Source organism: Desmodus rotundus, chromosome 9 (assembly GCF_022682495.2).
Source record: "Desmodus rotundus isolate HL8 chromosome 9, HLdesRot8A.1, whole genome shotgun sequence".
NCBI classification, from domain to species: Eukaryota; Metazoa; Chordata; class Mammalia; order Chiroptera; family Phyllostomidae; genus Desmodus; species Desmodus rotundus.
The window spans coordinates 81,574,451-81,589,142 of NC_071395.1; the positions used below are offsets into that span (position 1 = coordinate 81,574,451).

General features: G+C 53.3%; 2 protein-coding genes across 5 annotated transcripts in view; both read left to right on the forward strand.

Annotated features, from left to right (window-relative positions):
• Window positions 1-3,796, forward strand: part of PSMD11 (proteasome 26S subunit, non-ATPase 11) — a 33,023-nt gene extending 29,227 nt beyond the window's left edge. For both annotated transcript variants that reach the window (XM_024564759.4, XM_045199035.3), the window contains exons 9-14: window positions 510-572; window positions 2,027-2,152; window positions 2,618-2,653; window positions 2,912-2,963; window positions 3,266-3,408; window positions 3,525-3,796. In XM_024564759.4, coding sequence (XP_024420527.1) covers window positions 510-572; window positions 2,027-2,152; window positions 2,618-2,653; window positions 2,912-2,963; window positions 3,266-3,408 — 420 coding nt within the window. In that variant the 3' untranslated portion in view covers window positions 3,525-3,796. The remainder of the gene's footprint in view (window positions 1-509; window positions 573-2,026; window positions 2,153-2,617; window positions 2,654-2,911; window positions 2,964-3,265; window positions 3,409-3,524) is intronic.
• Window positions 3,797-8,733: 4,937 nt separating this feature from the next.
• Window positions 8,734-13,296, forward strand: CDK5R1 (cyclin dependent kinase 5 regulatory subunit 1). 3 transcript variants are annotated; one of them, XR_008425202.2, is made up of 3 exons: window positions 8,734-9,203; window positions 9,488-11,288; window positions 11,533-13,296. XR_008425202.2 is itself a non-coding variant. In XM_053911947.2 (2 exons), exon 2 carries the CDS (start codon window positions 9,629-9,631, stop codon window positions 10,550-10,552), a length of 924 nt encoding a protein of 307 aa, XP_053767922.1. In that variant the 5' UTR covers window positions 8,734-9,203; window positions 9,488-9,628; the 3' UTR covers window positions 10,553-13,296. The 3 variants fall into 3 exon arrangements, 1 of the variants encoding a protein (XP_053767922.1); XR_008425203.2 differs by having other exon boundaries at window positions 9,488-10,852; XM_053911947.2 differs by having other exon boundaries at window positions 9,488-13,296.
• The last annotated feature ends 1,396 nt before the right edge of the window (window positions 13,297-14,692 follow it).

The following is a 14,692-nucleotide window of genomic DNA, read 5'->3' on the forward strand; positions in this document are numbered from 1 at the left end:
GTCTTGCAAGAGCTGGGAAGAAATCACAGTTCTCTGGTCATTCTTGTCATCTTTGGAGAATGCTCTGCTGGGGTCTATTTTTGGGGAAAACTTTAAACTCCTAGTATTTTTAATTAATTTCAGATTTCACAGGGAAACTGGTTGATACACAGTGGTATTCCTTTAAAAAAATTTTTTTTTAATTTATTGATTTGAAAGAGAGAGAAACATCCATTTGTTGTTCCACTTACGCATTCATTGCTTGATTCTTGTATGCGCCCTGACCGAAGCTCCATCCTACCACCTTGGTGTATTGGGACGATGCTCTAACCAACCATCTGAGCTACGTGGCCAGGGCCACTGTGGTATTCTTGTGGCTTTTCTTCCCACGTCTCTGAAGAACAGTTGTGGGGCAGGCTGTTCTTGCAGCCAGTTGTTGGGACGTAGCATACTGCTTATGAGACTTGTTGGGGGGGGGGGTATGGGTGTGCAGAAGAGATCACTTTCACTGTTTTTCTCCTTATTCATAGACAGAAGCATTAAAATGTGTGGCCCAGGCTAGCAAGAACAGATCACTGGCGGATTTTGAAAAGGTAAGCATGGTATTGGGTTGGTAGGGAATGGGTAGAGGAGAGGGGCATTTAAGTACTTTTAAAAAAGCCTGTTTTTAACTAACTACAGTTTTACAAGAAATCACAAACATAGTACAGAATTATCCCACATACCATTCACCCAGTTTTCTTGACTGGTTACATCTTACTATCGTGCAGTATCAGAACCAAGAGATAGTTAAGCACAAATTCCATTGTACAAAAGTGCTTAGATACAGTACTCTTTTGGTCTCAACAGTTCTTTCTGTCACCCTTTTTTTACTGTCATTCTTTATGACAAACCTGTTATCTTCATTTTACGGTTGAGGGCTCTGGGATTTAAAGAGGATGCCCGCAGTCTCGCTGCTCATACGTGTCAGGGTTTGACTCCAGGCCTGGTGCGTGTTCCGTATGGCATGGTCCTGGCTATTCCTTCGGCTTCAGAAACGCCAGGTCCGCTTCTCCTCTCTGGACAAAAGAAGTCTTGATGTGTACATCCAAGCGCGGGCCAAAAGGCACTTCCTCAGGATGACAGCCTAGGCTTGCTCTGCCTCCCGAGCCTTTTACTCAGTGTTTATGAAAGTTTGAAAAGGGAGAAAAGCTTGTCTAAGCAGTAGGGTGAGGCTGACATATTCTTTTCTGAACCTCTGTCTTGTTTGGCTGTAATGGTCAACTTAGTAAAAACAAGCCTAGGTCCCAGAAGAAAGTAATCTGACTGTGGATGGAGACTGTGCCTAAGATTCATCATCTTCCTGAAGGTTTCTTGCTAATTTCACGTTAGTTGGCATGATTTCTTTGCTTCCTTTAGCACTTCAGAGCACAGCCAACATGAGCTGGGCTACCGAGACCGTTACTAAAGGTAAATCAATCACATACATGAATAAACAGTCTAAATCATTCTATCCCAAAGTGTAGGATGTTTGATGGAACACTTCTGTTAGGGGTTCCTTGGAAAACGGTCTGTGATCAGATAGCTGGGAAACACCAGGGCTAGACTAGTGTTTTATTGGAAAGGTGCTAACTACAGAGCCACACTGTGCTGGCTGATGCTCCTTGTAAAACTCTAAGAGCTGTCTGTGGAATTCAGCATTTCTTATTATTTAGCCTGAGAATGTTCTCCCCCCATGGAGACCCAGTTTGTTCCATGGAATACATGAAGAGGACTGTGTGTGTAGTGAGTTTGGTTGATAGACCGAGCCTCTCTTGGGGCTTGCCTGGTTTGAGCTGTCAGCATGAAGCTTTTTGGACAGATAGAAGGTGCCTTGGGTGGCTTCATCCTTCCGTTCTTGATGTTCCTTTTCTTCTGCCTTCTGTCATGGCTATTCAGCTCCCCCAGCTCCCCAGGACTGCAGTCGATCACGCAAGGAAAGGGGCCAGCGGACTACTTAGGGAGCTAGGAGTAGCATGGCTCTCAAGTGCGTCTCTGGGCCAATCTCTGTGGCTGGCTCTTTTGGCAGGCCCTGACAGATTACCGGGCAGAGCTCCGGGATGACCCAATCATCAGCACGCACTTGGCCAAGCTGTATGACAATTTACTGGAGCAGAACCTGATCCGAGTCATTGAGCCCTTTTCCCGAGTACAGGTAAGAACCCTCTTGGGGACTCTAGCTCTAATCTGGTGGGAGTGGGTTTCGGGCCAGGCATCCTCCCTGCAGCCCACACCCATCCGGAGGTGCCGGTGGGCAAGGGGCCACCAGGAGTTTGGGATTCTTGACAGGGAACAAGAGTCAGGGAGAGGGATGCTAGAGGGGAGAGGCAGTTGAGATCGCCCCTGCTTGTATTCAGCGAAGCCTCCTCCTTGCTTTTGTGGTCACCACCCATGTGGTCAGTGTTTTCTTTTCTGGGTTTGAGGGACAGGAGTGTGTGTATTGTCTGTAGTGGTGAAGGCAGATGGACAGAGCACAAGAGACCTAAGCACGGCCAAAGAGAATCTGGCCCAGTAGAGACACTCAGCGGGGTTTTGAGATGCAGCAATCTCCAACCCCTTCCCCATATCAGAGGCAAAGGTAGAACTTTCAGTGTTGGTGTCTCTTTACCTTTCCTTTTAGATCGAACACATATCTAGCCTCATCAAACTCTCCAAGGTAAGGAGTCCCTGAGCTTGTCTTGCGGGTAGGGAGGGAAGGGGAGTGTGGAGGCGCTGGCGTTTGTACTCAGTGGGCCTTGGAGAGCTCCCACGCTTCTCCGTGGGAATGGGGGCCAGGGGCTTGGAGCTGGAGTTGCATCGTTGCTGTTTTGTTTTCAGTCCATCTGCCCTAAGACCCTTTCATTCAAGGCTGTCATGTCAGTGTGATGTCTGACTAGCGGGTGCCAGTCCCTTTAATCAAGTGCTTTGATTTTAGGCCGATGTGGAAAGGAAATTATCACAGATGATTCTCGACAAGAAATTTCATGGTGAGTAACAGTCACACATGCAAGGGGGCTGGTGGTGCTGATAAAGTGGTTGAAGAGGCGTCATGTTCTTGTTTATCTCGGGTGATGTTCCCTTCGTTTCACCTGGCGGTTTCCTGGGATCTTTGCCTCGTACCCTGGGTTGAGAGTGCCTAATAAACACGTACAAATGGGACAGGGAGGTGCGTGCTGTTTCCCCTCACTTCCCCTTCTGAAGAAGCGAGGCAGCTAGGGAGTGGGTCATTCTCAAAACAGTCTCGTGTCTAACTCCTCCTTCATGTGGGTTGCCCTTGTGTTTCCTGCAGGGATCTTGGACCAGGGGGAGGGTGTCTTGATTATTTTCGATGAACCCCCAGTAGATAAGACTTATGAAGCTGCTCTGGAAACAATTCAGAACATGAGCAAAGTAGTGGATTCTCTCTACAACAAAGCCAAGAAACTGACATAGGTGAGTGCTGGCTCCTGGACCAGGCCGGCGGCTCCCGTCTTTGGCCTGTCGGGACTGAAAGCCTCCTGGTGGCCGCTCAGCTTCCCCGATTGACGCTGCTCTGTCTTCTCTTACAGAGTTGGATCTGTAGCGGTCCTTTGGAGAGTGTGTGTGGCGGGAGAGTGAAACCTTTGGGGAAAATGCTAGGAGATTCGTTTTTCTTTTTGTTCTACTTTTCGCTCGGAAAGTTTTTAAATCCTCATTTGGCGCATCTGTGTTCCAGCCAATAGGTGGGCCAGTTTTCTTGGAATCTTTACTGGCCCAACGGGGGAGTGGGGACATTGCTTAAAAAAAAAAGAAAAAGAAAAAAAAAAGGTTATTCTAAATAAAAGGAAAAAGGCTTACACTACCTAAAGCTGTGCTCTCTGCCTCCTGGGAGAGGGCCGCCAGCCAGGCGCTCCGCCAGCCGCTGGGGCTCCTGATCCACCTGCTGGGCGCCACTGCTCTTCCTCTTCAGAATTGGGTGTTTGCCTAACCATCAAAGCAACGACTTTTTATTCTGTTTGTACTGAACCAAAACAACTGTGTATAGACTGCTAGTTTTTTTTATTTGAAATGAGGCGTTTTGGTGTTCTTTCCCCTGTCATATGGCCTATCCACCCAACTTTCCTCCAACAATGGCTCCAGCAGACTGGCCGAAGGTCCTGCCACCACCCCAGCAGCAACCACCACAGCAGCAGCGGCACAGCTCCACTCCGACCTGTGGAGGAATGGGGACGAGGCCAGGAGCTGTGTCTGCCACGGCCACACGGGGAGCGGTGTGGGCCCTGCGGGGGCCGCTGTGCATGTGGCTCTTTTTAACACAGTAAACTAGATTAGACGTCAGTGTTTTAATTGCCCCTCTCCTCTGCTGTCTCTCTCTTCCCCCTCCCTCTACCAGGAGACCTTCACATACCTCTTTTCCTTCCTCCTTCCCCCTGTGGGGAAGTCAGGCTGTCTGACATCCATTAGCTTCTCCCTGTCCCACTCCTCTCCCCTGCTGGCAGATGGGTTTGTTCCTTTTTTAAACAGTGAGTATTGGAAATGAGACTGTGGGGTGTGGGGTTTTTGGTTTTTTTTAAGTTTTGTTGGGTTTTTGAGCAACCTCATGTCCCCTCCCCAGGGAGCTTTATTTACCTCTTAGAAACTGAGGGATGGGAGGGAGAGCACTGGGTGTCAGCATGCTTTTTGTTATGATGCAATAGCAAGGCTTTGTGCTCAGCTCCATTTTCTTCCTCCTCTCATCTCTCTGCCCTTTGTCCCTCCTCTTCCTTCTTACTGGCCTCCTTTGTCTTTCCTTACCTTTCGCAGATTGTCCTTCCAGGTTTTCGGAATAAATTTATATTTTGTAAAAGGATTTTGTTGTACTAGGTTTGGCATCCTCACTGAATCTGACTGCCTTTTATTTTCCTCTCCAATATCAGGTTTTTGTTCTCGACATCTCCCCATCATGTCCAGTCACTGTTTTGGTTTTGGCACCATCAATATCAAATGTACAAACGGTTCTTGCTAACCAACACCAGGTATATCTGATGTTCAGATGAGTTCCAATAAAAACAATTTTTTTTTTCAAAAAGTGTCCTTTCTTGAGTGCTGGAGGGCTTCCATCCACGCAGACAGCTCTGTGTAGCCCTCTAGGCTGGCCAAAGCTGTACCGTTGTTCGCTTCACGGGAGACCTTGAGATGCGGGATAAAGTGGAGGGGCTTGGGGATGAGTCTTGTGGCAGGCAATGGCGCTCAGGTATCTGTATGTTTTGCCAGGGCAATGTGGAGGGGGGTTGGGGTGTGTACACGTAGTATTCTCTGAGCCTGCTTCCTGTCTGCACAACGAGCATGGCGCTTCCGTGGTAGGTAATTGTGGTTGTATGTGGTTGAGTTTCCATCTGGAATCTTGGGAAGCAGTGTTGCCACACTGCCCCTCAGACCCTGTAGATGGTTCTGCGGGGCTCGGGGGCCGCTGGGAGGGAGGGCTGAGCTCTAGCTGCCAGCTGTACTTCAGTATGAGCAGTACTGCTGTACTCTCTCTCCAGGATTGTAACTGTAGAGTTTTACTTGCAGGAAAAGTTTTGCTTCAATAAAGGACTTTTAAAAGATTCCAAGGGTATCTATAGAGCTAGAGCATAGGGAGGGGTCTGCCACGCCGAGGGCAGCTCCGAAGAGCTCAGTCTGGCAGCAGCCCTGCCACCTGCTCCCTCCCACTGCAGGTCTGATGACATCCTGTAGACCTCTGTCCAGTGGGCAGCCCACGAGCCACACGTGGCTGTCGAAGCTCTTGAAGTGTGGTTTGAACTGTGATGCACTGCGAATGTAAATCCAGGCCTGACTTTGAAGACTCAGTAAGAAAAAAATGTAAAATAGCTCAACCTAATTTTTATATGTGGAAATATTTTGAACTTTATTGGGTTAAATAAAATATATTATTAAAATTCACCTGTTTCTCATTTTTTCTTTTAATGTGGCTACTAGAAAACACCCATGTGGCTTGCATTTGGCTCATGTTGCAGATTTTTTTTGGATGGTGCTGCTCCAGACCTCCAGGGTGGCTTCCCGAACTCCAGACCTCAGATAGGCTGGGTCTAGGCTCAGCTGAGAGGGTGGCCTGAGCCTGGTTCACTCACCTCAGGACCCCTTCTGGCACCAGCCTTCCTGGTACCAGGGCTTTCTTCTGTGTCAATGAGGTCCTAACGATGTTGGCAGCAAAGGGTGAGGCCTTGACTCGAGCCCTGCCGCTGGTAGGGTTATGTAATCGGTGCTGCGCAGAAGGGCCACTAGGGGCTGCTCTGTGATCCCTGGAAGAACAAAGCGCGACTCGCTTTGGAGCTAGGTCTCACCCTTGCTTTATTTGGAACCCCTTCTGGAAGCTAGTTAGCTAGGTCCCTGGTCTCCCTTGCGGTGGCACGGGAAGGGGCTGTGCAGAAGGCAGGGACTCTCCTGTGATACACTCTCCTGTGAGCAGCCCTGTCAGCTGTGCAGATGACAGGCAGGCTGGTCCTGCCTGCAGCGTGAGATAGGCTATAGGGTAGATAGGCTGATTGATGGGGGTGGGATTTGGAGATCTTCCCTGCAGTTCTCTGGAAGAAAACAGCTCTGCATCATTCAGCTGGGCCTGCCTTCTGGGTCCCTGACCTGGTCATTTCTGGCAGATTATTGCCCTTCCTTCATTACCTTGCAGTTGGAGCTGTGACAGAAGCTTGGGAGTGGAGGGTGGGGTGGTGGCAAGCTAAGTGAGCAGAGGAGCTGCCTGGTGCCTTGAGACAGGCAACGCAAGCAGGGCTTGGGTGGACGGGTTCCAGACAGCCCCTCCCCTCGCAACAGCTAGCGGGCTGGCGACGCCACCCCATTCATGCTCTGCTGCAAATATGACTGTCTTTGACAAGTGTGAGGAAGTTGGGGTAATTTTGCCAAGAGCTAGTGTTGAAGGTGCTGGGGGAAAGCCGGCCAAGGGCAAGAGAGGACGCCAGCGTGTGGCCAGGCTGGAAAAGGTCCAGACAAATGCATGCTTCCTTGGTTTAGAAAAGGGAGTGGGTGAAACGGAGCTTGGCACTATCCACCATGAATTGGAATCTAGAATTAAATTTGTAGGGACAGCTAACAGGGTGGGTCCTGATGGTTCTAAGGGGCGGATTACAGCCGTAGTGATGCAGGCATAATGCTCTAGCTGGGTAGCTTAGTTGGTTAGAGCATCATCCTGAGACAAAGGCTATGGGTTCGATCCCCAGTCAGGGCACATATAAGAATCAACCAAGGAATGCATAAATAAGTGGAACAACAAATCCGTGTTTCTCTCAGATCAATAAACAATTTTTTTTAAAGGAATCTAAGCGTATTTTGGGACATGAGAAGCACTTAACCTTTGCATAACACCAGAATATAGAAAAGGCAGTGTGGAAATAGGCCAACTCAGGAACTGGGCTTCTCCACTAGCGACTGGAGATAAAAAGGCTGGGATTCAGCTTTGACTACGTCATTGGGCCAAAGGACCTGAAGGAGATTTCTTAGAGCTTCTGACTATAGAAAAGTGTTGAAAAGACCTCCATTTGAAGAGGGGATGGGTTTGTACATTGAGGAACATTCAGAGGGAGAACACTGAGCTAAAAGCCTGCCTTTATCTTCTAAACTAACAGGTTTTGTGGATGTTTCTGAAGGGCTGTGGGAAGAGTAGCCTCTTGGGTACAGAGCAACACATTTTCTACTATAGAGTCACCGAGGTCCCTAAAGCTTTCAGTTGCTACTACTGATGGAGAGATCTCTGGGTAGTACATAAGCACATTCTAGTACTTTCTGATGTGGCATTGTTCTAAACGATGCCAGATTTCTGTTCCGTTTAGGGCAGTCGTTAGAGCTGGCTCAGGTTGACAGGCTGGAGTGGGCTGGGAGTCAGGGAACCGGATATTCTCGTTTCTGCGTTGCCACTTCCTTACCCCTTGGTCCATAGATGCCAATTTGAATTAGGATATGTTTCCCAAGTTTGTGGTCAAATCTGGATCAATCTCCGGAACCGAACTAAAAGAATAACAAATGAAGGACTGGATTCTTGTCTGAGGGCAACAGCTCCTAATTGAACCAGAATTTTACTCGACATTTAAAAAGTTTTACCTGCACCAAGTCTTCAAATTATACATTTTTAGCATGAAAAACATTCAAATCAGTGGATCAGAGGCTAGGCTGGCTGGAGAAGCAGTTGCTTCAGTTTTACTACAAGACGTAATAGGGCGAATGGAAATTTCGCGGCCACATATATGTTGGGCTTTGTACTGGCCCATCTCTGGGGCGGGGGCCCGGCAGGGGCCACAGACTGCGGCTGTGGGATAGCCAGTCGCTGTGTGTGGAAGAGCCCGGGGCCTCCTACTCCTCTTTAGCCTGTATTTCTAAGACCCACCTGGCCGTGAGCCTGGGTGGGGGAACGGTGGTCGTGGAGGGGAAGGAACTAAAACCCGTGGCACAGTCCGCTGGGACGAGCGCGGTACTCAAAGCGGCCTCAGCAAAGGTTGCACCTTCCGGGCCTTTTTCGGGGGACGAGGATGTTAAATGGAAGGAGGGAGCTCCGGGCCGCGTCCTCCATGCAGGGGTTCCCGTAACGCTCGGTAGCAGCTCCAGCCCGGGTTGACCCCGCGTCGCCTGGGAGGGGACTAGGCGGAGAGCGCCCCCGCGGCCCGCAGCTGCGGGCACCGCGGCGGGAACAAAGGCAGCACGTGTCTGGGCGGGGCGGCGGGCGGGGTCGGTCGCCGGCCCCGCCCCGCCCCCGCGTTTCCCCACCGGCCGGAGCTCTCTTGTGACCCGGGTGCTGCTGCTGCTGGAGCGGCGGCGCGGAGCGGGCGGAGTGCTGTGCCGGAGGGGACCGCCCCGGGGCGGGGCAGGGCCGGCGCCGCGAGTCCCCGCTGCCTCAGGAGTCCGGGTCCTCACTGGGACGCGGCGAGTACAGGCGCCTCGGGCTCGCGGCCGCGTCCCTGCAGGCATCGCGCGCCGCTCGCGTTGAGGGCGGTGGCAGCCCCGGCTCCCGGGCAACGCTAGGCCCGTCCGCGCCGGCGCGTGGGCCGCGCGCGCCCCCGAGAGGGAGATCGCTGAGGTGCGCGCCGGGGCGCGAGCGCGCGGCGGCGGCGAAGGCGGCCGAGCGGGGGGCGGGGCCGCGGCGCCTGCAGAACCTTGGACAGTAGCTCCCGAGCCGCTGCTGCCGCCGCCGCGCGCGAGCCCCGCCGAGCCCCTCCGAGCCCCTCCGAGCGCCGGGACCGAGGCGCGCATTGCGGAGGGCGCGGAGCGCAGGAGCCGCTGCCGGCTGGGTGAGCCCGCTGCCTCGGGGAGCCAAGGCCAGGGTCGGGGCCTCGCGCGCGGGGTCGGGGCGGGGGTTCTCTCTGCGGGAGTCCGGAGCTCAGCGGTAGGGGCGGGCGGGGGTGCCGCAGTGGAAGCGGCCGGGCTGCGGCGCGGGGGCGCGGGCGGGGCCCCGGAGCCCGAGGAAGGCTCGGTTAGGGGGCCGGGGGTCAGGTCCACGGAGGCCACGGGGCCGGGGGGAGCAGCGCGGCGCGAGCCCCGCCTGGTGCTGAGAACCATCTTGTTTTCCGCGCAGATCCGAAGGGGCAGCACGCGTCCCCGGGAGCGCCCTCGCCTCTTCCCGAGGCCGCCGCGGGCTCGGTGAGCTGTTTTTTTCCTCGGGCCGGCAGGCTGGGCGCGCAGGGGCGCGGGCCCCCGCCCGGCGCGCAGCGGCACCATGGGCACGGTGCTGTCCCTGTCCCCCAGCTACCGCAAGGCCACGCTGTTTGAGGATGGCGCCGCCACGGTGGGCCACTACACGGCGGTGCAGAATAGCAAGAATGCCAAGGACAAGAACCTGAAGCGGCACTCCATCATCTCCGTGCTGCCTTGGAAGAGGATCGTGGCTGTGTCGGCCAAGAAGAAAAACTCCAAGAAGGTGCAGCCCAACGGCAGCTACCAGAACAACATCACGCACCTCAACAATGAGAACCTGAAGAAGTCGCTGTCGTGCGCCAACCTGTCCACCTTCGCCCAGCCCCCACCGGCCCAGCCGCCTGCCCCTCCTGCCAGCCAGCTGTCGGGCTCCCAGACGGGGGTCTCCTCCTCCGTCAAGAAGGCCCCGCACCCCGCCGTCACCTCCGCGGGGACGCCCAAACGTGTCATCGTCCAGGCGTCCACCAGCGAGCTGCTGCGCTGCCTGGGCGAGTTTCTCTGCCGCCGGTGCTACCGCTTGAAGCACCTGTCCCCCACGGACCCTGTGCTCTGGCTGCGCAGCGTGGACCGCTCGCTGCTTCTGCAGGGCTGGCAGGACCAGGGCTTCATCACGCCGGCCAACGTGGTCTTCCTCTACATGCTCTGCAGGGACGTGATCTCCTCGGAGGTGGGCTCCGACCATGAGCTCCAGGCCGTGCTGCTGACCTGCCTGTACCTCTCCTACTCCTACATGGGCAACGAGATCTCTTACCCGCTCAAGCCCTTCCTGGTGGAGAGCTGCAAGGAGGCGTTTTGGGACCGATGCCTCTCCGTCATCAACCTCATGAGCTCCAAGATGCTGCAGATCAATGCCGACCCACACTACTTCACACAGGTGTTCTCTGACCTGAAGAACGAGAGTGGTCAGGAAGACAAGAAGCGGCTCCTCCTGGGGCTGGATCGGTGAGCCCTGTGGCCTGCATCATGGCTCAAGGATTCAGTTCACTTACAAAAATTTAGTATTCAACAGACCAGATTGTATGTACAGTATGTGTCCAGCAAAGCCACCGAGGGCCTCTGCCGGCCCACCTTCTCTCCTTGGGGTTTTCTCCAGCCCTGCCAAGAACTCGGGGCACTTTTGAACTCTTGAACCTTGTGGAAACCCAGGAGATGTATTCAGAGCCACCCAGGTCTCCAACCTTCTACTTTGGGGGATTCAAAGGACTGATTTGCGTTTGCCACCTGCGCCCTTGCTGGACCAGGGCAGGTGAGGCTGTCTGTTGCTCCCTGCACTGGAGCTGGGGAGGCACCTCTAGCCCATTGGCCCAGGGAGGAATTGGCGCTCCTGGCTGGGGCCCTTTTCTGGCTCCTGCTTTGGGTTGTCCATTCCCCCAGAGGCCCCTGGAGCAGCCACCCTGACTGAACCGCACGTGGGGTTGTGAGGCAAGATGCTTCCTTAATCCAGGAGCTGCCGGCCTGGGGCAAAGATTCCGTCCTGTTGTTTGGCTGCCCACAGCCCTGGTTTGCTCTTTTTTCTTTTTTAGGGAGAAGGGCTTTCCTTTAGTGGAGACACAGAACTCGCCTCTCAGTCCCCTGTCCCCTGCTCCCAACTGTGTTGGCAATGAGCTGGTTTGACTCATTGTTCTTTTCTTTTGGGTCCCAGCTAAAGAGGTGGGGTGAAGCTGGGGGCCACTCCTTTCCTGGTGAGTGTTTCGTTTGGATAATGCAGCTTAGTCACCCCGTGGTGAAGGCTAGGGCCGCTGCAGGTGTCTGTCATCAGCAGCTTGCCTTGTGGGGGTGCCGTGCCTGAGACCAAGCCAAGGCCCACACAACGCCTAAGGCCTCTTCTTGCGGGTGCACATAATTGTTCTGCAGAGCTTGGGGGTGGGGTGTGGTAATGATATACCCCTGCCCCCACCCGCCCTTTTAATTCAAAGCTGTTTCCAGACAGTTCTGAAGACGAAGCCTTGCCTCGCAAGGCCGAGTGAGACAGCTGGATCTCGGAGACAATTACAAGCAGGAGTGGGACTCCTCGTTGCTTTGGAAGCCCGCTGATTCTACAGCTGAGCATTTGCAGCTGCTGGTTTTGGTTTCCACTGTAGTCGCTGTGAAAACACACGATGGTACTTAATCAATTTTCTTCCTAATTCTCCCAGATTGGTGGCTTGGGACTTGGGAGAGGACCAAGAGAAGGGAGCTAGTCTTCCTCCAGGGCCCATCACTCTGGCTTTGGGGAACAAAGACCAGTGTGAAGGCTACAGAGAATTCTCTCTTCCCAGTCCCCCAGGGAGTGCTGGAACGGGGGGATCAGGGGGAGGCAGAGGGTCATTTTACATAGGATTAGGCCCCAGGTGGCTGCTGATTTCTCAGCACAAACACTACTGACTCACATAAAGAACAAGCTGTGAAATTGAGGCCCCGGGTTCGAGCGGCCTGGAGCAGAGCCGGCCTCTGGTGGTGTGCCCCCACGGAAGGAAGAGGGCCTGCCCCTGCGTGCGGGAGAGCATTGGCCCCAGCTGCGCCTCGAGGCCCACGCCGGGCCATTCCCGGGGCTGCCGGCTAATCTGATGCAGGGCTGGAGGGACCCGCAGCTGCTGGCACGGACTTCACTGGGGCGCCTCTTCTCTGCTGTTCTCTGCTGGGGTTGTCGCAGGTCGTGTCTGTTCCGATCCTGGCACCACGTGTGACCTGAGTGAGGTAGGAGGCCCAGTGGGGCAGTGGGCCCTGGCGGCATGGAAGAGGGTGGTTCGGTGCCGAGTCTCAAGAGGAGGGGCACGTGTTTGCAGTCACTTGTTCGGCTGGCTGAACTTGGCCTGAAACTGTGCGGTTAAGTTGTATCCACAGGATTCCAGTTTTGTGTGTTTCCTTCTCTTTCTGCATATTTATTTTTTTATTGTTTTGGAGGCGGTGCAAATTTCAGGAGCGGTTGGGGACTAAGGAAATAACGCTAGTTCCACCAATGTGAATGGAGCCTGTTGTGTTCTCCTCCCTCCCCTTGCACTGGTCATCAGTATTGTGTGAAGGAACTGACACACTTGAGTGTGCAAGCAATGAACCCATTTGACATGCTGCTATGAAGACTACTTTTAGAACAACAACAACAACAAAAGAAAAAAACTAACCGACAAAAAACACCCCACCCTTTATTCTTTAACTGTTGCTTTTACAGTGATATTGTGCATGCAGACCAGGAGCATTTTGTGTCTTAAGAAAAATAATCTTAGAACAGATGGCTGTGAAAATTACACCCGTGCACAGAACGAGTCACAGGAATAATAGTTCAGGATTTGGTTTTTCTCTTTCTTGTAAAGCTGAAGGGTTGATATATTCTTTCCATGCAGTTATTAGAATTTAGTTTTGTTCCAACAGTTGTTAAACTTGCAATGAAAAGAAAACGTGCCATTTTTTTCACTCAGCAATTTTCATAGCTGTATATTTGAAACTGCTAATTACGCAACGTGCGATGTATGTTGTTTTTTAGTGCAATTTCTTCCGTAGCTATTCTTTGACCAAACTGTGGGTATTGTTGATATTAATTTATATTTGTCTCATTTTGTATGTATGTGTAGTGTGTTTGTAAGTGTGTGTGGTTTATAATCTGACAAGGTCATGGAGCTCAGTTTGGCTGTAATTTAATTCCCCTTCCCTTATTTTTATTTATTTTTGTACCGTGCTGATTAAATAAAATGCACTGACCATCCATTACATAGACCTCTTTGTGGGCACATCATTCATGAGCAGGCTGGGGGCCCCTTTTATAAATGATTCCTGCACTCTGAACATAATTGGATTTGTGTTATGGGGGAGGGGGGAGGGCTTAACGGGCAGAGCCCGCTAATGTTGAGGTGATCGAGAAAGAAGCTCAAGTTGAGTCAACACGGGTTCAGCCGCCCCGGGTGGGGCAGGAGCGACTCCCTTGGCCTGGTCAGGCCCAAGCACGGCCTGGAGAAGGTGGGGCCGGCCAAGTGGTGCTGTTGGGGCACCAGGTCTAGACGCCATTTGTGGAGTTTGGCGCCAAGGCTGCTGTGTCCTGGGCTTGGTTCTGCTCGGTGCCCACTGCCCAGAGGTGCCCAGACCAGCAGAACTGGTGTCCTTGAGGCCCGGCCCTGGAGCTTTCAGACACGCCTGACGGTGCAGGGCTGGGCCCCCACCCTGGCTGGACAGGCGGTCCTCGGGGACACTGGGTTCCGTCCCAGACCAGCATAATCAAGGGGGTGTTGCAATCAAACAAGTCATAATCTCTCTGCTGGTGGAGGGTCTTACCTTTAGTGTGTTAAAAATGCTACACTTGAGAGGAAGAAACAAGTCAATGCTACACTGGTGAGCACACAAAAGCGAGCCAGTGAAACGCAGCAGGCCTCTCCCGACTCCTGCCGACAGCCACAGCCTCAGCCTCAGCCTCCGGCTGGCTGGGGGGTGTGGGCTCCATCCCTTCCGGCCGGCACCTGTGGGTTGGAGCTGCCCTGGGTAGCAGGAAGGCGGTTCTGCTCAGGTGGCAGCTCGGGAGCTGTCAGCCTTGTGATCAGGAAGCCCCGCTTTTCTGAGGGCATCTCCTGTGGTCCGAGGCGCAGAAGCGCACTGCACGTTCTCTCCCGCCGAGGCCTGCGGCCTCCTGCGGCTGCAGGGCCCTTGGGTGCTAGGACCTGGCCTTGCTTGCCTGCAGCTTCCCCCACCCCAAGAAGGCCTGATTTCTCTGTCGCTTGCTCATCCTCTTGCCACCCCCAACCAGCCGCCGATCACTCAGCCCTCTTCCCCAGCTGCAGCCACAGGAGTCGGAGCCTTTCCTTTATAAATGCGTGCTGGAGTTTCAGTAAACACGACAGTGCTGAACTTGGAGTCTAGCACACAGGCCTCAACATGATGGAAGGAAAGGTCTGGATTGCACTCCACTGCCCCCCCACACCCACCTTACTCCTTTCCACAGCTTCCTTCTTGCTCGCTGGCAATACTTTTATTCAGGAGGCGCAGGTAAGTGATCTCCCACTTCACCTTATTTGTGTTCAATGCTTCCTTCCATCCTCAGGTTAGCAGCTGACTTTGTACGAGCTAAAATGTCACAATTATAGGTAGAGTTTTCAATTACAGAAAAGCAAAACACCTTTAAATA